Below are 27,823 nucleotides of genomic sequence, written 5' to 3' on the forward strand. Positions count from 1 at the left end.
CGTCATCCATTTTGTTTTGCGGAAAATCTCGTCAATATTTCCTTGTCACTGATGACTGGAAAATTCTTTTATGAATACGAAAGATTTTTTTTGGAGGATACTCACCATCAGGTACTGCTTGACTCGTCATGAGGAAGTTGACACAGGCAGCTCCAGTCCCATGGCCAATGAGCGTGACGTTTCCGGGATCACCTCCGAAGTAGGCGATGTTCTCTTGGACCCAGTGCAACGCGGCGATCTGATCCATAAGACCGTAGTTCGCTGGCGAACGTAAGTGAGAATCTGTATTGGCATTCAGGAAACCTGAAATCATAGTTGTTCCATATTCATTGAGTTGCCTTCTACCCTCGCGTATTTTCTAGGTGAAACTGAATTGCAATTCTGATTAAAACGTCGGGGCATGAGCCTAGGAATTGGAACATTCAAACCAACTAATTTTGGAGAGAAAAAGCTGAACAGCTGACAGAGGGGACCATAGGATTTTCATGGTCGTATTACTTTACCATTACGAATGATTTATTTGAAAAGGAATATCCGATATGATGGGAAAGAGAGTTAGTGTGGGAAAATGATATCTATGTGAAAGTTTCATGCAAAAACTTAATTACAATTTCGCTGTTTCTCTCAAACCAAATTCGTCCCTCGGATAATCCCATAAAAAAATCCATAGATTTTTTTCCTGTCCAAAATGGAATAGCTAGATTCTATACGACCGCTCTTCAATCAACTAACTCTCTCTATTTTTCAATATCATCAAAGCCGACCAGAATTCAGAATTTTTTTTCTGCAAAACCCACCGAGCCAACAGCTTTCATTCGGTGTTGAAATTCATTTCGACATATGTAGAACGATAAACTTAGTGTGGAATGTATTTACAAATATTGTCGAATAATTTCAATGCATAATGCAAACTTGCTTCTGAAATTTTTGATGGTCAATTGGAAAATTTAAACGGCAAAAAATGAATTTAACATTTTTTCCATTGCAAATAATACGTCAAACAGAATTGTCTTTTTTATTTGCCGTTCCAGTGTTGCGTGAACGTGAAAACAGGGAGAATAAATAGATTAAAAAATCCAACAACAAACTGTTAAAAAAGGGTGGGGGGTCAATGGACAGAGGACGTTATCATGAATGTGGATAGTTTGGATGTACATGAGTTTAAATAAACCGGGGGAATTTACTTTACGGCTCGGCGTGGATATCCTGGTTCACTTGTAGTTTTTTGTCCATACAAAAGGCCAGATCTCGTTGGTCAATCGATAGCAAACCAATGTTTACGGCTGTCGTAAAGCGTACGAGAGTTGAAATATCCTGAGTATTTTTTTTTCGTTTTGCTCTAGTATCCGTCGAATTGGCTGGAATTTCGGTTTTTGGAGATTTCGGGTTTTTTATAACTTCATTTACTTGCAAATTTTCAATTGGGACTCGGTTGATTTTGATTCTCAACCGAACACGTGATACGTGAGCTTCATTAGAAAATTCCGCCGCATGGAAATGTATCACAGGAAAAAATAGTTTTTTTCCATTTTGGGCTTTTCTGAAACATTTATACATGACTATGCGGACCCACACTGACAAAAAAGAATTATCTGAACTTAAGACGAGATGGTACATAAACATCGCAATCAATATTTGAACTATTAGTAATTGTACTCAGACTTTTCTGGTAAATATGCCCTAAAATTATCTGACAGTTCTCACATCTCGTTCCCCACTCGTGAGGTAATTATTTTTCAGCCTTTCTCTCTGTGAGTCAAATAAAAAAATAAATAGAGCTGTATATTTTCCTCTAACAAAAATATATTGAATGTCTCCCCGTGTATTTTACCCACTACGACATGCACTGACAAATGATCCGCGATACCGTCGACGGGTTATAAAAATCTATGAAAGAAGACCCCTCCAACGACTTTCCGCAAGCTCAATTCACTTATTTATTTCCACCGTTCCACAACATTGACAATCCCTCCCTCCTCCCCCCCGATCCCCGAAACTCGAAAAAAAAATCATATCTGCATTATTTTTTGTTCTCCATTCTTTGTTAGCCATCGATGCGAGATAAATGGAAAATGAAACAATGAGAGAATAGAGTTGGTCTCCATGTCAGGTTTGAAATTTCACTTCCGGCAGTTGCTGTCACAGTTGGCTACACGCAGGCTTCCGCTGTATTTGTCATGCGTCGTGGGAAACTTCCCAGTGGGTCTGTAAAACCGTCATGGAGGGGTGAGGGGTACAGAGGAGGGCAGAAGGGTGTTTCAAGTGAAATACAGTGAATTATTTGTCTACCGGAAAATATTCCATAGTTTGTTCGTTTCCATGAATTTTAAAAAATACATTTTTCCCTCGGTTTCATTGTTTTTTCATGAAATATCCTTCTATTCGTTTGATGCATATTTTCTATTTACATCGCGAACTGGTTTCCTTTATTGACATTAATTTGATCGTTCAGGGGGACGGCCATTCGATGGAAAATAATTGGAGGACCGGTGGAGGATCACTCGAGGGCGCAAAAGGAAAAAACAAATCGTGGTGACACGTGCAATAGGGGGTAGTAGAAATGTTATAAGTTTAGGGGTGACGAAACGGAAGAGCTGAGTGAAATGAGTTTACTATTGGATTTGGCTTCCTTGGATGCCAGGGGCACTCGATGCTGATTTTCATCCCTCCAACTTCAGCCCTGCGGTAATTACGGTGACACGGTGACAAGAGGTCTTACTTCGGGGAGGAAAAAAATGGCAGAATTTGGGGGAAATATTGAGGTAACAATTACAGTACTGTATGTCTCATACAGTATGGAACTATTCTCCTTGAATGGAGGGAAAAAAAGCTTTTAATCTAAGTGGCCATGACCCGCATATGAGAACTATCAAGCTGTTTGGTGAACGTCCAAAAAGTCCTCTCAGGGCACTATCAACTATGTGCAACGTCCATTTTCCCCTAGCCATGTGGACTTTATACGGCCCCGATATGTCATTCGGCTACGATCGGCTATTCGTAAAATATTCGGTTACCATCGGCTGTATGTAATAAAAATTTCACGTACAGTGGATGGTACCCGAATATGTTACAACTAGCCGAGTGAAATGCTGTGTTCTCATTGGTGAGGGGGCGTTACCACCCCGTGAACCACTATTTCACGAATAAAAAATGACCCGTAAAATGACGGTTTTCCGCAGGATGTGGTAAAACAATCTTTTCAAGTCACCTAGCTTCTGCGAACGATTCTTGAAATGTACGTATTACTCGAAGGGAAAATTTCAATAAAAATTCTAAAAGGTCCAGTAAAAACTGAGAAGGCTCCGCAAATAATCGTCAGGGAGTTCCCTCTTTTTTATTAAATATTTCTATCTGTATAGAAAAAAAGGGTGCAATGCAGGAGTCAAGAATTACCAAACTGGTTAGACATTGCTCATTAAAATTTTTTAACAGCTTCCCCGGGAAAAATCCCATAACTGTTGGACAATTTTTTTCACAGGACTAGAATTTTCCATTGGTTAGGTAATTTTCCCTGAGTTTTCCTCTCCATGTGAGAGGGCATCGACACCACAGCCCCGAAAAATTGAGAACTCCCATTCGAATCATCACATCCCCTCCATTTGGTAGCAAAAGGACCCTTCCACTTCCCGAATAAAATTCCAAGGAAGCGGAAAATACTTCACCATGAATCCCATCCCCTAGATCTCCGAAAATAAAAATTGATATAATACTCACCTAGGATCCCAAGCCTGTAGTTTATCGTTACCACAACGACACCCCCATAACTGGCAAGAACAGAGCCATCATATGGGTTACCGCTGTTCCACTCGTAGCTCTCGCCATGAACGAATACCATCACGGGATACCTCCTGCTGGCGCCGTCTCTAGCTCCAGCTGAAAATCGATAAAAATTATGGATGATCGATCGGTAACGCTGACAACGCTCCGCGGGGATGGGGATTTTTTTTTTTTTCGTACCGTGTGGGGCCCGCGGGCGTGTAACACGGTACGATGGGTTGGTGGGAAGAGGGAGAATGCCATTTTTCAACGGCGTCCCATAAACTTTTGACGCCTCGGTAAAGGATTACCGGAGACTTTGCGCCCGACAACGATTCACCGTCGAATCGTCGTCGGCTCTGATACGTTTTCAGGTGAAATATGCGCCATGATAGTCGTTCCTTCGGTATGATTGATGGCTCCTCAGGTCTATCGTGTCTGGTTTAAGAGGAGAGTGGAATAAAAAAAAGTGGATTGAACGGTTTTAGAGTGGAAGATGGTTTATGACTGGCGTTTATGCGCGTTAATTTTGAATAAAAAACGTCTTCATTAAGGGGCTCCGAAGGTTTATTACTATTTCAATGGGCGGAAAGCAATTGTCATTTTTTTGTCGGATTGAAGGAAGAAGTACTGAGTTTCAAATTGTTTCCGGATTTTTTTGTTCAACTGCTTCCGCTGCTTCATTCAAGCCATAAATTTCAGATGTTCCGCAATTAATTTTCCTTCTTGAGTAAAGGGAATACAATTTATTTATTCAGTCTATTCATTTAAATAAATCTATCGGAAAGGACGCAATTCTGGCTTTCGTGTACTTGTTAAATATCAACGTAATTCATTTGAATTATCTTTCTAGTATTCTGCGGTATGAAATAGCCCGCATTGTTTTTTTAAGAGAATTGAATCCACCATTCTCCCCCGAATGGTCTGTACAAATATTAAGAGTTGAAAAAATAGTTCCAAGGGAAAATCAAACACCGAGCGGACGGCGTAATCGTGCCAAATGGAATACGTCTAACCAAATATTTGAAGCAATCATCATCCCCGGGTAATGGAGTTTATTAATCCAGCGTGATTATCCAAATTCTGTATTGCGAAAATATATACTCCCAGCCGGAATTTAATTTCAACACATACAAGCTAAACATTATTCTTGGTAAATCAGATTTAAACTGACGATGATAATGAATATTGACGAGTTAATGTACAATATCCGATGAAATACATTCGCATTATTGAATTTCAGGGGTAAATGGTGCAGGTAATTCTGTCAATTCTGTCGTATTGTATGACAATGAAAATTTGTACGAAATTAAATTTATCTGATTGACAAACGATTTTATCGAGGAAAATATTTTCATCATAATGATTATTTGTACATTGACATTATTTTTGAACAATGAATTCTATCGGCGCCCCACACATGCTCGATTCTGGTATAATATATGCTCTTGAAACAATGAAAAGAGAATTTGACATTGACGATCAATTTGTCAGTGACAAACCAGTGAGTGAAGTTTCGAAGTGGTGCCATTGAATTGAAACGAAGTGAGGTTGAAAATGTTGACATATAAACACATGCATAAGCGCATATAGTCGACGAGGGAAATGGCGGTTTTGGGTGATGCCTGCGTCTGTCATACCAGGTACAACGTGAGTAGGTACAACGGGTACATGGGCCACTTGGCAATCTCTCGTAAACCAGGCATTTCAGGGTAGCCGAGTTGTTGGGAGGGGTGAGAAGGGTGGGAAGGGGGCTTTTTGGTCGTGGGTTTGTTTTCACGCGTTGGTCACTACATGGAGAATGGGTGGGTACATTAGAGAGGGAGAGAGAGAGAGGGAGATGGGCCGCGGTCGTTGTGGAGCGGAGAATATCGCACACAGTTCAGCAATGGTGATGCGTGATTCGCTGAGTTATGAGCATCATGCTCGTTCAGCCGTATTATGTTCTTCTCTCTCCCTCATTTGACTGGCTTTATTAGCATAGTGCGCCTCGATTGATGTAACTCGACAAACTAGGGGCTCCAGCACGGTTTTAATTATTATGAATTACGGGGGCTGATAGCTGCCTTTCTATGTGAGGGATAATTTTGGGAAAATTTCTGAATATTAAAGTCGAACAATGTAAAGCTGTAATTATTCTTTGTTATTAATATTTCTTACCCGATGATTTTTTATAATCAACGAAAATGTTTATTGATACTTGAAATGGATAAGATTTCGGAACTTTTATTGTAGTTTTAATATCAGTCTGTGAAACATTTTTTTATTTGTTCAGAAATCTTTAGAATAGTCTTCCAAAGGTTCTCCAAAGATATTCTGAAGACAGATATTGTTCTACGCGAGATAGAATCATTGAAATCGGTGGATCTCATGATTTTTCAATATCAAAACGATTTATTCACAGGGAAAAAAGCTCGAATTTTTAGGGGTGAATGCAGGCAAAAAATACCGTGGCATCTGCTTCCGTGCGGAGTGCTTCCATTCGTAAGCAGAATAGAATGGTCTATCCACCTATTTTTGTCAAGCGATTATTTTCCCTGACAAAATTATCATACTCCCACCGTCAATATTTGAAGGGGTACAACCCTTCAAACAGCAACGTGCTGCGTTTGGTGTTTAGTCGACACAGTGATATCTGGGAAAAGCTTGGGAAAGTTTACATATTCATAGAGTCTCAAACTACTCCGTCACAGTAAGCCCTGTCTCTCCTACAACGTGGAATATGTGTTTGATCGGAGAAGCGCTGGTACGAGCAGTCGATGGGAAATGCTCATGGGGTTACACCCCCTGTTGTATCCAAGAAGTTGAGAGCCAAAGCCGATATCGACGTGTCGGTGGCTATCGACAAGCTGACCCAGCACCTGAAGTTGGTGATGAATAGGGAACGCAGTATAATTTCTCAATTTATGGGGATTTATTGATGTTTGAGTGGTTTTTGGATGAAGCGTTTTGGGGGAAATGAAATCCTGTCGCTTCGTCTTGAATAGTTTTACTACAAAGATTACGTGGTATACGGGCGAAATGTTCATTTTTATGGGAGATTAAGTGTCGTGAGGGTGAAACAATACAAAAAATTCTGGATGGTGTGTTTTTCCGACTTTGATAACGGCCTCTGAAGGCATGAAGACCTAAAGACGATAATACATCTACTTACACAGATAAATATTATTTCCATTTTCCCCTCCGTTTGTTTATATGTTTTTAACATCACTGTATAGTTAAGGGAGCTATGAAAATCATGTGGAGGGCCTGGAGGTGGTCTAGGGTCAGATCCCGGTCGTGCGAAGGTTGTCGAGGCCTCTCAGTCGTCCAATTAAAAAATGCAAAATCATCCATCTCATTTCCTCCCCCGTGTCGACATCAAATAAATCTGAGAAAAGTCACTCAACTTGTTCAATACCACAGCACGTATTGGAATGCCCTCGCGAAATAAATGGAATTCAAGTTTCCTGAAATCCGGACGTCCGGAGTATCGAAACGATTGATGCAATGTAAAGCAACTTTGATAACATTCAAATTGAATCCGAGAATTTTTCATAACTGTTGCGAGACGGCATTCCTTCGCTCTTCAGAGTTACGGATTGCTGCACGGAAAAAGTGCTGAGGAAAAGAAAAAGGAAGGTATGAGAAATAAGAACATTTGACGCGCTTATACTTCTTTCACTGTACCTATACCCTATACCCGCATAATCTCTTGTCTCTGAATTTGCATTTCTCGAGTGATCGGCGCTCTCAACTTTGTCCACTTGGCGTAACCACCGATCGATGATGGAGTTTCAATTTATTTATTTTTAACTCGTGAAAACGAAGGTAAAAAAATTTACTACCGACAATTTAATCTTAGAGCATTCCCGGAGGACCTCTCGTACCTTGGGAAATCGAATCCAATGATGGAATTTCTCCAGCGGAAATGCAAGAATTCAAGAAATAGCTAGTCTAGATATTTTTCGAATTATTTACCAAACGAAAGTTCCACCAGTGAAAGATGAAAGTTTGGAGGAATTGCTTTAGATCGCACAACGTTCGCTGTTGTGGGGTCAAAAATGCATTACTAGGGTATCATATCTGTGCCACGTGGGCCCTTAAAGCTCTCGTAACAACGTCATGTTGTGCCTGGAGAGAATTATAGGATTTTTTTCACCGCAATTTTTTTCCTCCTCGGAGAAAGGCTCCCTCAGCCCTTTTACTCCTTTAATTACTCAACACGATGCACTATTCACTCTAAAATAGAGTGAACTTGACTCCTCCCTTCCTCTCAAAATGTGTGTTTCGAAGAGCTATACACGTTCCATTGAATATTCCAAGCCCCACGCCGCGAAAAGGCAAAAATATAAAACCGGAAGAATAAAACTCTTCCGTTGACTTTCATAACACTATTGTATACCCTGTTATACTCGTGATATTCCACACGAGAGTTTATACTCTGGTTTATTCCTTGGTACTTCAGCCCAGGAGTTGAAACTTTCTCAATGTCCTACCGCGTGTGGATATACCAAACACATTTTTTTTCCCCCCGAGGTATTTCAAGTTTCAGTACTTGTATTGAGGATTTTTTCGCGGTTACAAGGAGTCAAGAGATGAATGAAAATTTTGAACAATGGAAGACACACCCCGACGAACAGTTTATTTGAATAAAATGGACTTCATTTGAATCGAATGGATGGATTTATTGAAATAGCTCGTAATAAAGCTTTTATTCGTACTTAAAAATAGTTTACATTTGCATTTTTATTCACATGAAATAAAATCAAATGTTTCCGTCACTGAAATAAAGACTTTATCCGTCAGAAATAATATCATTTCTCAGTTTCACAGATAAAAAAAAGCATTTGAAATTCATAAATTATGCAATTTATAGAATGGAAACATTTTCAAAGCGTCAAATTAATTATTGTTGTTGAAAATGAAAATCCAATTAACGAAGTATTTTATAGAGAGCTCTAAGGATATTAGAGGAACCTTTTCCGTGCATAATTGAATGAATGTGAATCGTAAAATCTGACGAAAGTGGGGGAAAATTGACATTCAGGGAAGTTCCAGGAAAGTTTAAAATTTGAGATAATGATCGTAAAAGTCAAAGCAGGGCGACTCCAAGTGCCCACTTGTGCAGGCCACAAGGTTTGCAGCTCATTCGCCCAGTCCCCACGGGCGTTCGATGCTGCGTCAGACATTGGGCTCATCGTTTCACTTGTCTTCCCACTGCCCTTCCTTCTCTACTTGCTGGCGATGGAGGTAACTGTCCCCCCCTCAAGTACGTGCGAGCATCTTCGAGGACTATTATAGCGGAGAGGGAAAGTGTCGAGGGTGATTTCTCCCCTCAAGGCGTCTTAATCACCTCAAACTTCTGGCTATTGACATTTTTATTGTCTCATGTTTTACGAAGCCCTTTCGAGAATCCCGTGGAATGAGCAATTTTGAGATTGGGGCGAGCGTAATTTTGTTTTACGGTGTACGGTGTATGGTCCGATTGAATTTAATGGGGAAATGAGGCCGAAGTTCTGGTTTATATTCTCTATTTGTTAACAGTATTTTTTTATGAACAAGTTCTTTGATGTTACGCCAGTACCAGAGCGATAAATTTAGAAAAATTATAGGACGAGTAGTAAATATTTTGAATTTCAAGCGCTGGAGAGATGAAAAAACAATGAGTAACGACAATTATGACATATCTTTCCGTCATCAGATCTTAAAGAGAAACATTCCGCGTGAAATGAAGTACTCGAATAATTTTCATGATGAATATCCAACGCTCGAGGCTATTTCAAGAATATTGATCATGCATTTTCCCTGGAGACGCTGGCAATTCATTCTCATCTATATAGATTTTGTTATTGGCTGTATCGTTGAGTGCTGGAAGTTATATCTCCGAGCGTTGGATATATTGGATTATGTCTTCCCTTCCCTAGTCGGGATAACTCTCCCTCGAACTAACAATGTCAATTATCCACCATTTCGTTTTCTCATTGATGTTGAACTGGGACTGACGTAAAGATGTTCTGGTGGAACTCATTTCATTTCCCAAATTATCATTTCCTGGTGTTGTTGATTGAAAAAGTACGAGTTGTCCATTGGAAATTGTTTTTCCCTCCCAAAATAGTAAAAATAGTTATAAACAATTTAAAGCGTTGTAATAATCTATCAAGTTTTGTCTCGAGCCACATTTTAGTTTCCAAGTCAGAACTCAATCTCAACAAATCAGAAAAATCCGCAAGTCCCCAAAATCGGGGGTAGCAACCCTCACTGCTATCGTTTCATGGTAGTAGTTACACATGTACAACAACTTAATAATCGTGTTAGGGGCTTTTCCGGCGATTTGGGGTAAAATGGTGAGATTTGTCGTGTGTCGTACATGGAAGTGAGGGAATCACAACTGATACCTCATTAACGTGGATAACGACCCGGTTGTTGATTCTCGCGCGACGAGGCACCGGGACAAAACCGGCGTGGCGACTGGGGGTGAATACCGGGTGGTGGCAGAGGTGGTGACAAGGGAAAGGGACGAAGTGCTGCGTCGAGTACACGTTGGCGACAAGCAAGTGCTTTAGTCCCCCTGGCCATTTCTACTCGGCGTCCGGTTTTAGGGGCGATCCACCAGGCGGAAACGTACGGATTAACAGTTTAACCCCTGCGTGGATGCGACGATTCGTGAATGTAATACGAGACGAGTAATAAAATTCTGTGCTTGGATTTATTGGGGGATCTAGATTTAGTAAGTCAATGAAACTGTACTATCGGACGTCCTCAAAATTTTCCATTAATGAATTTGAGCGAATTTACGGAATTTAATGAGTAGTAAATCCACCGGGCGAATGATTTATGGAGATGACGATTCATTCATCACATGGACTCTCTCAAATTTGTAAATAATTTCGGAAAATAAATTGTCTTCTCGCGACATCATTCCGAATGGCGTTCCAGAAGAGAAAAAATTACCAGCCCCCACTACTGAATCTCAGCAAGAATAAAGAAAGCTGATTTGCATGGTGAGAATGAGACGTGAAATTCCAAGGACCAAATTCCCCAATCAGAACCCTTTGACAATCTCAAGTGGATGTCTTTCAATCAACCAGACTCCCGTCATGAAAGGGAATTAGACGAATCAAGCTGTCAGTGGCAGTGCACCAGCCACTCGACGAGATTCATTCTTGAGTATGGAGCGGTGAAATATAGTACAGTAGCATAAATTTAATACGGTACACGCCAAGGGAGGTACCACACGTCCAACCCTGTTAAGTCCCCGTCGAGTATATCTCCAGCTCACTCTACTACACAGCAGTACTCGGTATACGACACATGAAACACAGGAAACACTGGGTATTATGTACCTTTATTTCTCTCTTGGGAGTGTCAAATTAAATAATTTAGTAGGCTGATGTTAGAACATACCCAGTGCGTCAAGCCAGAAATACTCAGCCCACGTTACTGACTACAACACACTGGATTAATCTCTTTTACGCTGAGCTACATAAAATCTCATCTGCCATTAAGTTTTTAGTTCTTTCGAAGCCGTTAACACCGGGAAATTGAGTACCGGGGTGATTTTCGCCCATGTATTCATGTATTTTACGAGGAATAAATAAATTTTAGTAAGTGAAAATCGAGCAACTCCAACGGGAAAAGCGATCTGGACATCTGCTGAAGTTGAAGACCCGTCGAAGCCGGAAATGAAAACAAAATCAATTATTTTCAATCAAAATTAGAAGAAATATAATTGTTCCCCCCCATTTCCCCGATTGAGGCTGGAGAAATTCCAGGAGAGCCTAATTAGGAAGTGGATGGAAATGAGAAAAGGTGATGTTGACTCTCCCTAGACACCTGACACAAAAAAAAACACTAACGGGAGAATAGAGGAAGCAATTGCGTCAAATGCACGAATGGCTTTGAAAATTGATGTGTGCACAGGCGACATAGGAGCTCAAGTCGAATCAATTTTGAATTTCAACCTCACGTTTTTCACCGCTTCTTTCACTGAATCGACACTCGTCACTTCGGGCAATTGCACATGAAAAATACGAATCTCCGGATGATCCACGCGGCTGGGAATTTTACCACAATTGGATGGGGAAAAAAAACAAGTAACAAAAAAAAAAATAATGAATTTCCATTGACTCCCGGTGGCAAAAAACAAATATCAGAATGACAAGAGATACTTTCGGTGCTTGTACATATCTTCGGTAGCTTTTCACTTCAATTTTTTCCCTCCATTAATTTTCTCTCAGTGACTTTTATCCCAACCAATTCAATGTATCGGGGTAACGAGGGTAAAAATAGACCGAGGGATAAGGAGTTTTTTTCCGTGGATGATTAAAAAAATTGAATGGTTAACAACCCGTTCACATGATCGCCGACACGAACATAGCTTTTTCTGGCTTCTCTAGATTACCTTAGTAGCACACGCCTGCATAATCCACGTGTATTTTTCTACACTCACTACTTTAACCCCTGTCTGTCTCCTCGGTTTAATTAGCGTAAGTCCAACGCTACCCCTCCTGGCGTCCCTACCCCGTGCACTTTACTCTTTATACTCGTTGCTGGAGTACAGGCCTATCCTCTGGGAAATTACCCCGATTACCCGTGAAACTCTCGCTCGTTCCTTCTTTCCTCGTAGCCAACAATACACTTTTTTTTGTCTCAACGTATTCAGTGAATGATGCAATTTTTTTCAAATGATGCGATGTTCTTAAGGGGATTCGGCTGTCGTCTCGGTTCGATCCCGTTGCGGGGGCAATCACTGGGATGATAATCCAACGTGTTCGTTGGTTCGGTGATTTATTGGGGTAAAATATGTCGAGTTGGAAATTTTTAGATTTTTTTTACGATTCATCAAATAAATGGGAAACATGGAAAAGGCTAAATCCTTTATTGGAGTAGATATTGAATAGATCAATCGATGGTCCAGCTCAATCCATTGAATACGATAGCAAAGTCTAAATTTCTTGACATCAATCGTTCGATTCTGGCGCCTCTCGGCTTTCGAATTTTCATCCCTCGTTGAATTCGCTTTATAAATAATCCGGATCGCCCCGGGGATTCACAATTTTTTCACGAGAAAAACACAATTAGCACGTAATTAGCATCGTTACCAGTACCAAATGAATCGGAAACGCAAATAAAGTTTGGTTTATATATCATCAGCTTTTAATGACAATATCGGACTGAATGTTTGCTTTATACATGGCGTACATAGTTGGAAAGGGGAGGGGGCAAAATGAACTGAGGGGCAACACCAGCCATCGTTAAAAAAAATCTCCTTCATAAAAAAAAATGTTTTTCCTCATGTTTAAAATTTTTTTATCATTCATTTTACTGCACCCCTCCCCCTTCCGAATTCCATTCATTTCAGTCAATAATCCCGTCTCTCCAACTTGAACCAATGGTCTACGGCGCCAAAGTCTCCATAAACTCATCCACGAGCGCTCGTCTGCGTTAACAACTTCAATAATATATTCAAATTCATTCTTAAATCCTGAAACATTTGTCACGTTCAACCATTACACCGTTCCCCCTTCAGCCCGATGGACCATAAATTCACCAATGAAAATGTAATTAGGACAGGTCACCCCGAGTCCGATAATCTCCCATTTTTCAGACGAGTGTTTTTCGGAAATCTACCCAGCGATTTTAACACCACAATTAGCGAAAAAAATAAAATAAAATGATATTCATCCCCAGGGGGAATCGATAAACATGCGGGAGGGGATTTGGGGATAAAATTGTGCGGGTAACAGTGGAGGGAGGGACCGGAAGCCGCAAGGTGCCCTGGGGAGACTGTCAGAACACAGAGGGAGATTGACTAAGGTGCGGGAGATCAATTTGACTGGAGCAGTTTCAAAGCGAAGCCTATTAAATTCCAAAGGGGTATGGGGGAGAATAGGGGGTGAGTTACACGTCTGAGGAGATGTTGCAAGCAATGAGCTATACAAAGCCCGTATGAATGCATATGTATCGCGGTTTTATCGTCTTTTGAAGCCTCGGAATCACGAGCTCTTGCGCGATTTCTGGAATCGATGTAATTAACATCGATGCTTTCAGAAATTCAAGTACTTTGGAGAGCGGAATTCTGTTTACAGACTTTATGAAGGTTATCAATAGACAAGATGAAGTTTAAACTATTCCTGGCGTTGGGGCAACTAATTGTCTTGAAAGTTTTGGATTGGGAGGTTATACATCCGGGGAGTCGGTTGTTTCCGGGGGCGGAGGAGGTGCCAGGTGGGGCTGAAGTTTTATTCACAGCGCCTTCTTTCGGTGTCATAATGTCGGAGGTGGGAGAGGCGTGTTCCCTCTTTATTCAGTGCATTGACGGCATCTGCGAAAATCTGCGAAAATCAGCAGTCGTTGCAATTGATTGGGAAATTAATTCGTAATGACAAAAAATATTTGGATATCACTAGGGAATCAATGAAATAATGAAACCATTTGAAAAGCTACGAAAAAGGGAGAAAAAAATGGGAATTATTCTCAAAGTGTCTCGGTCTGAGTCTCCGGAATTCATGTACCCATTAAATCATCCGGAAATTACCGTCTCACCGCTGGATGATCCGGGCATAAAAGGGAATGGCATTCGATCAAGGTATATAGGCTCGAGCCAGCCTGTACTGGCTCAGCACTTTGAGGTCAATGCAATCAGAGGGTAGAATTCCATTTCCTCTCACTCGACTGTATACGTGATTCTACTTATGTACTTTTCAGACCTCTTACGTACCTACCACACGTAACTGAGAGCTTTAAATACATTCCTGGCTCTGTAAATGCCGGTGAACATGGAGCGAAAATAAATGTTTGTGAAAATACATGCCCTCGACTGGTCTCACCCCCTGCCCCTGGCCCTGCCCACCCATGAAAACAAACATTGAGATGAAAAAACCACTTCCCCGCCCTCCCCCCGAATTCCGGGAAAATAATTGAGATGAAAATGTTGAGAAAGTTATTCTGCATCAAAGGGCCTTTCATGTTTTCCCCCGTCAAAAGAAAATTCTGTAATTAAATGATACCATGTATACATATTCTTATTGTCATGTACGAAATGAATTCCCTTTGACGTTCAATTATGATTGTTGAATAATTCCAAATTGAGGGTGATGGTTTCTACAACTCCTGCCGAGATAATTGGCTTGACATCTCATATTCCGATAATTGTCCTTACTGATCCCATGAAAACAACATTGGAATAGTAATTTGCCGCGAGGATCTATTGGAACATGTGGAGCAACAAATGTTGCATGGCGAAATGGGGGAGATAAGAAGATGTCGGAGCCAAGACAACTGAGATTACCCCCGGGCACAGCTTCAGGGCTTCCCGCTTCCTCAGTTATATTTCTGTCTCTCTCCATCTGCCTCGGGAAAGCCGTACAAGTAGAGGGTGAGAATGGGTGTGAGGAAAGAACGGGCACGTTAGAAAGACTAACGGTCCCTTTTTTTCTACGAAAAAAAAAACAATGTCTCGATTTCGTCGCATTCGCCGAAGCCCCACGTAAACAGGACGATGAAAGAGGGTGAGGAGGAGAGAGGGAAAAATAAAACATGAGGGGAGTCAAGCTCAAATGGTTTTTTGAGATGCATCGATAGTTTACAATAGTATTATCCAAGAATAAACAAGAGGAGAAATGAAATGTTTTGAGAGGCGGAAATCGACGAGGTTGGCAAGTAGTAAAGATTAAAACGGTCAGACCAACGGTTTTCGTCGCTCATCGGCGAACGGCGGCCAATTCTCACGTGTGGGGAGGGGATGCGATTATGTTGGCCAACAATGGATACATAAAACAGGGGAATGTGGCTCATGGTCTGGCACATGAGGCCTTCGTCCTCGTTTTTTATTCTTTTCGCGTATCTGGGGATTGGGGTTGTTTTCTGGAGAGGAAGATGCGCAGATGAGATAACAGGGAATTAGTTTGGTAGTTGTCCGGGTGGAAGCATTTATAAAAAATATATATTGTTTGGGTTAATCGTATATTTTATAGATTTTTTTAGAGTATAAATTTATCTGGATGGGTAGAGAGGGGATGTGGAACTGTCAACCATTTTCAAAGAGAATTATGCGTCGATAATAGGGAGGAGTTATCGATATTGAGGTTTTGCACTGGCGATCAAACTTCCTATACTTTATTTCGGAGTTATTAATTCATATTGGAAATACGTTGGTGGTGATTAGTTTTCCACATGCCAACGAGCGTTGGCGTGAATACTGGGTGCCAATTATGACGCTTTTACTCCACACTTGATGTACTTAGGGATAAAGAACGTTCCATGTTGGAAATAATGTGGAGCATTTGACCGATTTATTTACCGGTAATTAACCTTCTGAAATTAATAACTGGGCGGTGAATATTCGGCCATGTTGGCCAACCACATCCACATATAAACCAGGAAAATATGATTCTCGTTATTTCCCCCTCTTTTTTATTCCTCTCGCGTTTCGGGGTATTGGGGTTGTTTTCCGGAGAGGAAGATGCGTATATGAGATAACGGGGAATTAGTTTGGTGGGTGGAAAGGCGATTTCTCGTTTTCAGGGAATATTATGCATCGATAATGGGGAGGAGTTCAATGCTGAGGTTATGCACTGGCTCTTGCATATCCTATATTTTTATTGGGATTTATAGTCGTATTGGAAATCGTTTTCTAGATGTTAAAAGCCCAATATCTTCAGGACGTTGTACAACCCTTAATTTTTATCGTAACCTCGATGAAAAGCGCCCGAGCACTCGGACGAAGTCAGCGTTTACATTCCTCAATTACGACGCCTCATATCACTCGAAGTTATCACATCATGGTTTACCCTCTATTGTGCATTATCTATTCCACAACAGAGTGCACCAAAGTTGGCGATGCAGAGTAGGAAAACTTTTGCCACACGGGGTGTGTTAGTCTCGTTGCAAAGGGCATATAACCGGAGGACAACGTCAGACTGTTCTATTCTGTTGTCTTGTCTCTCAAACTTGACTTGCGCTGTCGTCTAGTGCCGCTTCAGCATAAGGGTGATATCCGAGTATGAAGTGCATCAGGGAAATACGAGAAGTGCCAGGAGGAAATTTTTTGGCCCCCCGGGAGAATATGTGGAACGTTAATGGCTTGGCAAAGCAGCCAGAACGTTGCGATTTTCCGCGACAAGAGGGGCGGGGTGGGAATAGTAAGCTTGGGGGGCTTTAAAGCTGCAAAATTATCTAAAAATATTTTTTCATGCTAATCCATCATTTTTTAAAATGCATGGAGAAGAAAATGTTTTTTCCTGACTCCCCGGTGATCTCCTCTCGGGACTTTTTAAGTTTATTTCCCTAGTTGAAAATAAATAATGAAACACTCAATTTCTCCTCCACATCTCGGCCAACTGAGGCAACTACCATTTCACTGGCTGTGAAAAAAAAATTCCTCATCTCTTCTGGGGTTCGGTAATCTTCAAAATTTGGATTTAAAGAATTTATACTGGAACTTGAGAAAACTTATCGAATGGGTTAAACCACTGGATACTCTTTGAGAGTGATATAGAACCCTCTCGTCTCACTTACGATTGAAAATACTTTCACGTGGGGAAATCAATAACCCGAAATGCGCTCAAGAATAGTGGAATTGTAAAACTTTCACGACTTCGGACCGCCACGAGATGTGATAAAAAAATTAACGGCTTGGTCTGATTTTTTTCTTTCACTTTTGAATTTTCATCATGAAATCCATCCCAACTTTTCTCCACAATTTTCAGTTTTTTTCCCTTCACTTCATTCTTCCCTCCATTCTTCTGGGGGAAAAAAGGTGCGGGGGAGGGGGAGGAGGTAAAAATCTCTTGGTTATATCCCCACGAAACCTTTTCCGGCGAATGCGTCAAACCGTTTACCCTGTGCCACCCCTGGAAACGATTGTCATCCTGGTCACGTTTGTCCGGCAATCCCTTTTCCACAAAACGAGCAAGTTATATCCCACATGGGAATTCCATTGTCCCAGAAATTTCCCTCTCATTTTTTTTTCACCTCTCGTACCCAGCACCCACAAAATCTGAATTACCGCGTCAACCACTCATTCCCGGGGGCTTGTGTATCCCGGTGAACATGAGAAAATTTCGCCTGTATTCGGTGGGAGTGAACAAAGTGCATGTGCAACGGGAGAGAAGCATTCATTGAAAATACTCGTTTGTGTGCTCATTCTGGATTACCAGTATTTAGTTCATGGTCCATAAGTACGGTGGACCGTTGTTATCCGACTGTGAAGATGAAAAAGGTTTGACAGTGGACGATTGTCACTGGTGAACGCCGGCGCTCGCTCCAACATTTTTTACGAATTTCGAGTGTTTTAATGTGGAAGTAGTTCTGTAAATATACGGTGATCAGGGGGTAATCGGTGGTAATGGAAGTGGTCGGGAGAAGAAAGACAATTAAGCTGGGTGAATGAATATTTTAGTCAGAGTGGCTAACGAGAGAGTGTTATTTTTCCTTTCCCAGTGAATGGGGGGATTAATACTGTCGAGTTCATGTGTGAGGGAAACTCAAATGTTTGGCTCGCTTTCATAGGGGAGAGAAATGCAATATTCTTCGTGATGAAATGCGAGAACTAATGCGTTCGAGAAGGGGACGAGGGTTTTCCAATTTTTTCTAACGTCACCATCAGTCAGGGGAAGGGGTCAACGCTCAGACAAATTTCCCTTTGTGCCCATGACACGCATAAATAAAAAAAAATACTTTTTCAAAAATGCCCAGGTTTTCAAGTTTTTAGCTGAGTGAAATCTCATCCACCGCTGAAGCAGCCAAAATCAATGACGAGGAACGCTAGCTTTCCGGATATATCTTGAAAAGGAAATCGAAGTGGAGCTCGTTCATCTCCAACATTCGGGATCAGGGAAGCGTATGAAGAAGTGCATCTAGCGCGTTGGATAACGGCTCCACTGATATACTCCCATCGAGTATAACGCGAGAGTTTGGCGGTGGACGTGGTAGGGGGATGAAGAGGTTAGGTGCGCGTGGCCTTTCCCTGGGGGTGAGGTGAACAGAGAGGGGCATAGTGAAAGGCCACAGAGCAAGTGAGACGAATATAATGTATGGCCTAATATAATATTCTAAGATGGAATGTGGTTGGTTCGACGCAAGCAGCCGTGAGGCACTTGCACCCTCCGGTGGAAGGGGCGAAGGGGAGCCTGCCGTGCGAAGGTTTCTCTCTGCGCTTTTGCTTCCCACGTGTGTGGATCTTCATAGGAAGTTTAATGGCAGGAAGCGTTTCCCCAGTCAAAGCCAAGGATGAATAATAATGCAGACGCCATTACGAATTCTGGAGACGAGTCAACTGGAAGATAAAGGGGGGGGGGCGGGGAGGGGGAGGGGGGAGCGAGGGATGAGTGAATTGGCTCATATGTTGATAAAACGTATATTCCCATCGTTAGCGGAGTCAGAAGGTACTTGGCAATCGCGGGTAAATGATTTTGTTCATGAGGGGGTTGAAATATGGATGATTGATTACGGTCTGAGATTTTTATATATTTTTTTCTATTCACCTACGATAGCAAGCGAACCTCGAATGATATTAAATAATATTTTTTTCCCAGCTTCTGCCGTTGAAATAGAAATGCCGATATAATATTAAAATTCTGTTCTGCCAGGTCTACTGGCATATGGAGGTCAAAGAGTATGTAATGAAAAAATAATTCACTTCATAAATTTTCCCAAATAGTTACTCCACTGCGCCATAGAATTTTTATGCCTGTGGTTATATTTATCGCTGCGCCATTTTAATTTTAATGGTGTGAAGGGAATTTCAGCATGCACGAAAGCATGTTGAATTCAGAATAATTAATTCATCAGAAATCAACATTTGATTGTGGTAACATTGAAATTTCAACCGTAGTTACATTGATTGCAACAGCTATATTATTCCTCATATCCACGATTTTCCATCCTTTGAATTGTTCGAGATAATGGCCAATAGAAGCCAGAGGAATAACACATTAATGTTTCATGTATCGTTTGAAATTGAACGGATTAATCGGATATTCTTTTCGAATAACTGATACAACAAAACTTGGCAAACATTTAATGGTGTAATTATGAATTAGTATTGGTCCCTGCTTGTGGTGATAACATTCATTCATCGTACGGATAATGTCAGCCGAGAGAGCGTTAATTGTTCCACGTTGAATGGGCTGAGGGGGGAATTTATGAAAATGTCAGGTCATTAATCTCGGGGAAGAATGCAAGTTTCATGATGATAGATTCATCTTCAATTGAAAAATTATTATGGCTGTAAAAAGGGGGAAGACGAGACGATTACTCTTATACGAGGCTATTAACATTAATTATAATATAAAGTTGGATATGATACGATCGTTTCGAGCAATAATCGATGATGAAGGATACATTGACATGCGCTTTGATGGGAAAATACACAAATTCGTCTCGTCAGTGCAAAATTCCGAGGCTGGATGATGACAACACCACCACCAAAACATTTCCACGCCCCGAAATTTCCATCAACAATTCGTGGTTTACATACTCCTTCAAATTCCCCCGATCCAGTGATCTTACTCACTCCACGATTCCGCAAATTCCGGAATAATGTATAATTCAGATGCCACTCTGATCGCAATCCCATGTATATCGTGAGGTACCTTGCTAAATCACTCGCATTGGGCAAATTAGTGACTGAAATTAAAAGTGTTGAACCCTTTTCCAACTATATACTTTACGCCTTATGTCTAAGGCAATGGAAAAATCTAATTACTTATGCACTAGTAATTTTCGCAGCCGTAAAAAAAGGGTCATAAAGTGAATTTCATTACACAAGGTACTGAAACATATTTTTCCGAGAATAACCTTTAAGGTTTTACGCCCTCATGATAATATGCTTTCAATAAATTAAGAATTTTAATGAATTGCGAGGCAGCCGATGTATCCAAAGACTTTGAAGTCAAAAGAATATTTATTTAATGATTTTAAGGCGTTCAAACGTTGGGTAATATGGAAGTTGAGGAATAAGGGATATTCCTAGACATTTTTGTAGTCGGTGTTTGTAGTAGAAACTCCAAACAATTGCTAACTCAGTGATTGACTAGTGCAATCAGGAGTCCACTGAAATAAATATACGATCGAATCAATATTTCAGGAGTTTCTGGGACATAAAAACCGATGGTCAACAAGAGCGTTCGACCACTGGCAATGGGCCACTGGAGCGTGCAGTGCCACCCCTTCACCACTGCCCGCGACATTTTTCACCCGACTTTTCAATGTTTCTTCATCTCCAAATAGCACGAAGTTTCATCCCTTCAGCGGTCTCCCTTCGCACTCCCAACTGCTCGGAGAGAACTGAAGAAGCATGAAAGGTATAACGTCAGTGCCAGTTGATTTCTAGCGTGTCGGAAGCGAAATGAAGCACATATATCTTCCCTTGTATCGAATTCAACTGGGGTTTTTCTTCATACACGTACGGGCTGCGATAAATTCTCGACATCAACAATTTCCGAATGCTCTTTTTACGGATTTATTTTCACTATTTTTGTACTGGTTTTAGTTTTAGTTCCGAAGAGTGTCGCGATTGTTTCTTTTCTCCCACGGAAAACTAAAATCCGAAGAAGACGAACGGACTTGCAACAATATAGATTGATAATTTAAAATCATAATTACCCCTTGTAAACGCTAAAATTTCTAAAAATCAAATTATTCAAAAAGTTGCTAAAAATTCACTCTTAACTTTCCAACAGCTTCTAGACTACCCTTCTCTACACTATATTCCCAATTCTCCTGGAAACTGACATCAACATCCTCACTCCTCCCACCATCATCCCCAATCTACCCCCTCGTCATACCCTCGAACCCCCAATAGTCTCCAAAGACGCAAAAAAAAAAATTTCAAATTATCTGCCGTCAGAATCACCCCAGTCACGTATTTCCTTTTATCTGTTAATCATCTTTTAATTATCTTGTTTATCTTGGCCAGTTGCCCAAAACCAATTCCCCCCTCAATGATTTTGTATTCCCCCTTCTTTGTTACCATAACCCTATCCTGTGCTGTATAATTGCCGCTTAAAATTCCACAGTGCGGCTGACGTTGCTTCTCCAACCCCCAACCCCCCTGGCCCCTTGCCATGTCTCCACTTCGTGCTGGGGTCCACCGACTAACCACCACACAGTGTTGCGATATAGAAAAATTAATATGCATTATTCATGGAATGCACTTATGTGCTGTACCACCGGCAGAAGAGCAGGGGCTGACGAAGGGACTGAGGGTTACTATGGGCTCCAGCGAGGGGAGGGGATTGTAGGGGTGGAAATACCGGGGAGTAGACCGCGTGAAAACTCCTGTGGTACGAAAATGGCACTGGGGAATATGGTCAGTTCAGTAAACTGTAATGAAGGGGGCTCATTCGGTAAATGAGCGGCGACTGGGTGGAGCAACTATGGACGAGGGGGTGAGAAGGGGTGAGGGAAGTGGTGGCGGTGAGGGATGAGGGAGGGTGGAGTTGGAGCCAGATGCACGCACACCATGCATTATATATTTTGCGTGCGTTATTTTTTCGTTATCAGTCAGGTTACACGTAAATTATTCCGCACGTGTACTGTGAGAATGAATCATACATGATTTATGGTGGTTTTTACGAAATAAATTCTGTAGATGGTGAAAAGTTTTTGGGGTGAGGCTGTGAAATGATGAGTTCCGGGGGCAAACCAGTGGGGATAATCCATGAAAATGTTTTTCTTTTCACTTATTCATGTTGAATTGTTCTTGTATTTCTAGGCTTACTTTGAAAATTATTATTTACGAGTAACACGATAATTATAAAATAATGACTTCAAAACCGGGGGCTACGTATTAATGTGAAATATCCATCCATTTCTTCCATTCCATTCTTCCATCCTTTCCATCCATTTCTTTAATAATTAATATAACTGCCAAGTTAATATTTATATTACACAATTTACGACCATTTCCCTGGTTTGTTAATCCGAATTATGAATTTAATGCCCAATTAATAATTCCTGATGTGTTAAATCCTTCAGTGACTGCCCTTTCCGTCAGTTTCTCATCCTATAACTCTATAACTAATAAATAATGGAAATGGGATATAATCAAATGTAATTGGCAATTTTTGGGTTTTCTTTGTCGCTAAAAAGTCGACGAGGAGCTCGAGGCGATAGTTCTTCCACCTTTCAACATGCGCGTTGAAAAATATAAGATAAAATGTAAAAAGAAATATACAATAGAGTTTCCATGTGCAAGGATAAAACTACTAGGCCGGGTGGATTGCCCTCGGGTTGCCATTTTCAAGCATCTTCTTACTACTTCAAAAACACGTCACACTCGGTTCCATACGTGAATTTCAATATTTCTCACGTGACGATGCACGGGATAAAGACATACTCTCCATTCACCGTCCCTCCACTCTCTTCCTCTTGATACTCAAAGGAAAAACGATTCCATATTCTAGACCGACTTGGGAATATGTATAACCCCCCCGGGGGGGTGCGGAGAGTTGGGTGAGAGGAGAGGGGAGTAATGCAAAAGGCCCCACTCTCTATACCGATAAGAATCGCAATATACGGATATCTTTTCATGAAAAATATGAGAAGATGGGAGCAGTTGAGTCTGACCATTACCTCGAGTTATCTACTTTTTTCAGGGATATTGCGGCTGAACTGAACTCTATTTTACTACTTTGAAGCCAGTAGAATGAAAATTATCAGTCCGATAGCTTCATCTTCAATATATATTCATGAACAATTGTCAGTGCATTTGGGCCAGTTGATGGTGGTAGAAAAAATATTGACAAATAAACAGAACACATCCCTCGGCCTTATCTTGATCTCATGCGAAACCTCATGTGACCTTTACATGAATCTCAAAATCCTCACGTTATCCATCGGTAGTCTTTTCCTAACCTTACCACGGCCTTCGGACGCCCGCATGACCCTCGTTCGATCTCCATTATCACACGAATGACCTCGATACAACCCTCATGTGAACTCCTGACCCCAATCTAGCCTTGGAATGACCTCTATTTTTATGACATCGATGAATTCATTGGAATTCTTCATTCACACACGTCCCAGGGGAATCGATAATACATGGCCTCCTATTAATAATCAAATATCAAACTACTGCATCCCAAAGCCCCGCAGTCAATCGAATCACATCCGCGAATACCGGATTACTGCAAAATTCTCCGGCATAATTGATTTTTGGTATTTGTGCAAAGCCAACAGATAATGCGTAACACGGTACCGAGATATTACTATGCATGGAACATAACCTAGGCATTAGAAATCCGGTGGACCACTACAAGCTGTTACCGAATTACTACGGTGCGATTTCACCACTGACCAACGTGAAATCGTCAGTGCGTGCCACTGTTGCGGGTTGAGGGGGGTGGCTTTACCGTTAAATAAATTATCCTGGTAAACGTAAACCCAATTCTGTTAGCCAGAGGTTTCACTGAACTAATACGCTCTTCACGATGGATAACGCTCAGTGACACTCAATTGTTCGAAACTCTCGGCCATGTATTCGATTCGATTAACATAATGTTGTCATTAAGCGTGAGAGGACGACGGGATCAAAAAGTTTTTAATTTTTCTAATGGTTTTTCGGGGATAAAGAAATGTTCAAGTTCTTGACGTACACTATTGGCATGAGAAAAGGGCGGACTCGTCTTGACAATGTTTGCGGGTGATTGATGAAAGGGTTAATGAGGTTCTTCTGAAAAATTGGGGGTCTAAAAATTATTCTCTCAATTATAAACATGAAATTACATTGGCAGAACTATAATTTGCGCTTGATTTCCGGAAAGCCAGAGGTCCAATTCCATTTACCCATCATTGACGCTCAACGACCTGGAATTAATTTGTTTGCAATTCTTGTCCATGTGTTTGTATCCGCGGTTGGAGTACACTTTTTTTCAGGGGAAAATCCATAATTATTATTCGGCAACGGTAACGTGATTAGTATTCATTGCTAACGAAAGATAATTTTCATTTACATTTCGCTTTAAAATCATGCGAGTGTTGGATTCAGCTAACAATTTAATCAACTGCAGTCGTAACGCAGTTGATATATGGCATTTTACTAATGAACGTGGAAAATAATAACTGTAAGTTTCGAAAATTTGGACGGTCGGTTTGATACTGATTGATTCAATTGACTGGATTTGTGATTCGTGATTTAATGGGAAGGGGTATTTGGGTTAAATATTAACTTGAAATATTATGCGTTTGACGGATGTGAATAATTGAAGTTACTCAATTTTGCAGCATCAGTCAATGAAATTTCTCGGCAAACGGTGTATTACGCACCTGTCATGTAGCCAGATGTAGTGGAAAAATGCAATAAAGCCCATGAAATGAATCCTTAGGGCTTCAAATATTGTTAACAATCCAACTGATAGATAAGTAAGGCTTTCGCATTTGTACCAACTTAATCCATCTAAGATTTATTTCCGGTTCAATCCTCGAGGTGTGGCTCGAACTATCCATGAGAGTAATTAGGTTAGAGCCCATCCTAACCACTCCCACCATTGAGAATTGTCCTCGTTCAATTCCCCAGTGTTGCGGAGAAAAATAGAAGAGTCTTTCACTTTTCAGGGAGAATTTTTCTTCTTTCACAAGGGAAATAGACGCCAGTTAGGTCAGACAAGGACAAATGTATTCTTCATTGAATTTTCACATCCAAATTATAGATGGAGCCTAAATTAATCTTCAAGATCTTCTTTCTCATTCAATTCATATTAACTTCCAATGAAATTTTGAAGTAAATATTAACTGTCAGTTTTTTTTTTCATAAAAAAAAATTTCCGGGTGTGATTGTTGGAACTTTCAATATGAGATCTCCCAAAGGCTGAATATCAATCCAACATTACTTTTAACAACCCCGTTAAACTGCGAATGCCCTAGAATTGAAATTTCCCTTCGCCGCAATTTTTATTTCTCCCGACAAAAGAAATATTTAATGCACTTTTTTACCGCTATGTTGTTTCCCCACGCAACACGATGCTCCTGGAACTTCCTGTAGTGGCTCGGACGCCGGATATTTATGGCCCATCCCACGCTCTCATTGTTATTTCATTGACAGGAGAAATGAGAAAAAATCGAAACAACTATTTTTCACAATCTGAAAAAAAACATAAAATTGAAATACCTATCGATGCTTTTCGCTCTTCGGCCAAATATTTTTCCCAAATCTTTATATTTACCAAATTTTGAACTTTAAAAAATATTAGAGTGAAGTTTTCTTTAATGGGAAAATTCTCGTTCACTAGTGCCTAGACTAATTATGTTGTCATCCATCATCACCTCCGAAAGCCAAATTAATCATAAATGTTTTTATACTCCTAGATTCGATCAACACACGCGTAAGCCTCTATTGTTATGAACGCATTTCAGTTATGGGTCTTCGTATTTAATGATGCAACTGCGTGTATTAACGCTATCGTTATTTTACGATCTATCGTTTCGTAACGCATGCGTTGAGAGAATGGAACAGGGAGGGAGGGATTTTGTCGAGTAAGATCATAAAATTTTATCACCACCTATGCTTGAATATACCGGATACCCACGGGAGTATATGGCCTTGAAGGAAAGGGAGAACGGCAATATTGACACTTAATTCGAGTTTGGGAAATGCGTGATTGATTCAATTTACTCGTATGACTTTCGAGGTATATGTGCTGAGGGAGGTTATTAAATTTAAGGGGTGCGTTATGGGGAGGAAGTGACGAGAGGATTTCACATTCGGGAAACGATTTGTGACGCGTGCGAAATCGCCTGGATATCACAGGTACCAGCAAAAATATATCCTGAGCTCCGGTAATTGCTGGTTCAGTATCGAGAGCTAAATCTCTTGAAATAGTAATTTGTCGGTCAATTTTTTTATCGCGAAAATAATAATTTACTGAGACCGATTTTAATATAGTTTCACTTTGAATGTATCGTAATTGGCCGGATGGTTTGTGGAGTGGAAGTCATGGGAGGATTTGACATTTGGGACAGGATTTATGGTGCTTATAGAATATGCAGGATCACACGCACAGAGGAAATATTTGCTGAATTTTGACAAAAGGTTCTTCATTATTTTTATTCAGGACGCAAATTTGACGAAGGATGTCGTTGATGGATCGATAATTTGGCGCCATTGACGGGCATCTACATATTTATGAATTATCTTGCTAAATTCCTACTTGAAGAGAATAAAAATCGCAGGACTTGACGTCCACTACAAATAAGTTTTCATGAAGACGCGAGAAACCGAAACCTGTTCTTGTTTCCATATCTTGTTATGGGATTCCAACAAATGGTTGGCTATTCAAAAATGAATCGAAATGGGAGTCAGATGTTGCGGTGGGTGTCCAGCTGAGGCTATCAATGTTCATCGAAAACCTCACGTCAATCATCTGCAGCTCCAATCTCGGCTCAATGTTCGCCCTCCTGTGCCATCATCGGCGATCCGCTGCAACTTTGACAATTTCCATTGGTCCTTCACGTATTGAGTACCACTTCGAATGATTCACATGCCTCTCAAAAGCTCCAACAGCCAATACCGCTCCAACTCAATGGCCTAAAGGCTGACGTACCTCTAAAAATCAGCTTTATTTTGAGACTCATTACCTGAAATCAGTTGCGAGGCAAAAACCCAGGTCAAGTCGATTCAGACTTTCCCCGATTTACGCTGAATATCTCGAAATTGAAACCTCTTGTATATTCCTCCATTCATTTTATAAAAAGATATTGATGGCATTTTTCCTGTATATTCCGAGATATTCGTCTAGAACTGGTCGATAGTTTAATTACTTCATCCGTTTCATCATTTCGCTGCTGAAGTCGTGACTGATTACCTTAAGAGGTCATCGATAAAGATCCAGAGTATGGCTGCACATGTATAATACATATGCTGCATATGTAATAGTCAAGAAAGGTAAAATGAGAATTTAAAATTGTAAAAAAATTCCGAGGGATTTAATCGCTTCGTTCGCTTTCAATTAATCATTTAAACTTCGTTTTCCACATGGGCGTCATCAACGTCATTTTACCCCGTTATTTATCAATATTAAACTCTCAAAAATACGGGTACAACGCCTCGCCTGCTTTAGCGTTTAATCTGTTGAATAAATGAACG

At 40.7% G+C, this 27,823-nt stretch overlaps 1 protein-coding gene across 2 annotated transcripts in view; it reads right to left on the reverse strand.

Annotated features, from left to right (window-relative positions):
- Window positions 1-27,823, reverse strand: part of LOC135163147 (neuroligin-4, X-linked-like) — a 128,273-nt gene that overhangs the window by 20,603 nt on the left and 79,847 nt on the right. For both annotated transcript variants that reach the window (XM_064122373.1, XM_064122374.1), the window contains 2 exons: window positions 3,715-3,873; window positions 106-303 (listed from right to left, as the gene is read on the reverse strand). In XM_064122373.1, coding sequence (XP_063978443.1) covers window positions 106-303; window positions 3,715-3,873 — 357 coding nt within the window. The remainder of the gene's footprint in view (window positions 1-105; window positions 304-3,714; window positions 3,874-27,823) is intronic.

The sequence above is a fragment of the Diachasmimorpha longicaudata genome, chromosome 5, assembly GCF_034640455.1.
Source record: "Diachasmimorpha longicaudata isolate KC_UGA_2023 chromosome 5, iyDiaLong2, whole genome shotgun sequence".
NCBI classification, from domain to species: Eukaryota; Metazoa; Arthropoda; class Insecta; order Hymenoptera; family Braconidae; genus Diachasmimorpha; species Diachasmimorpha longicaudata.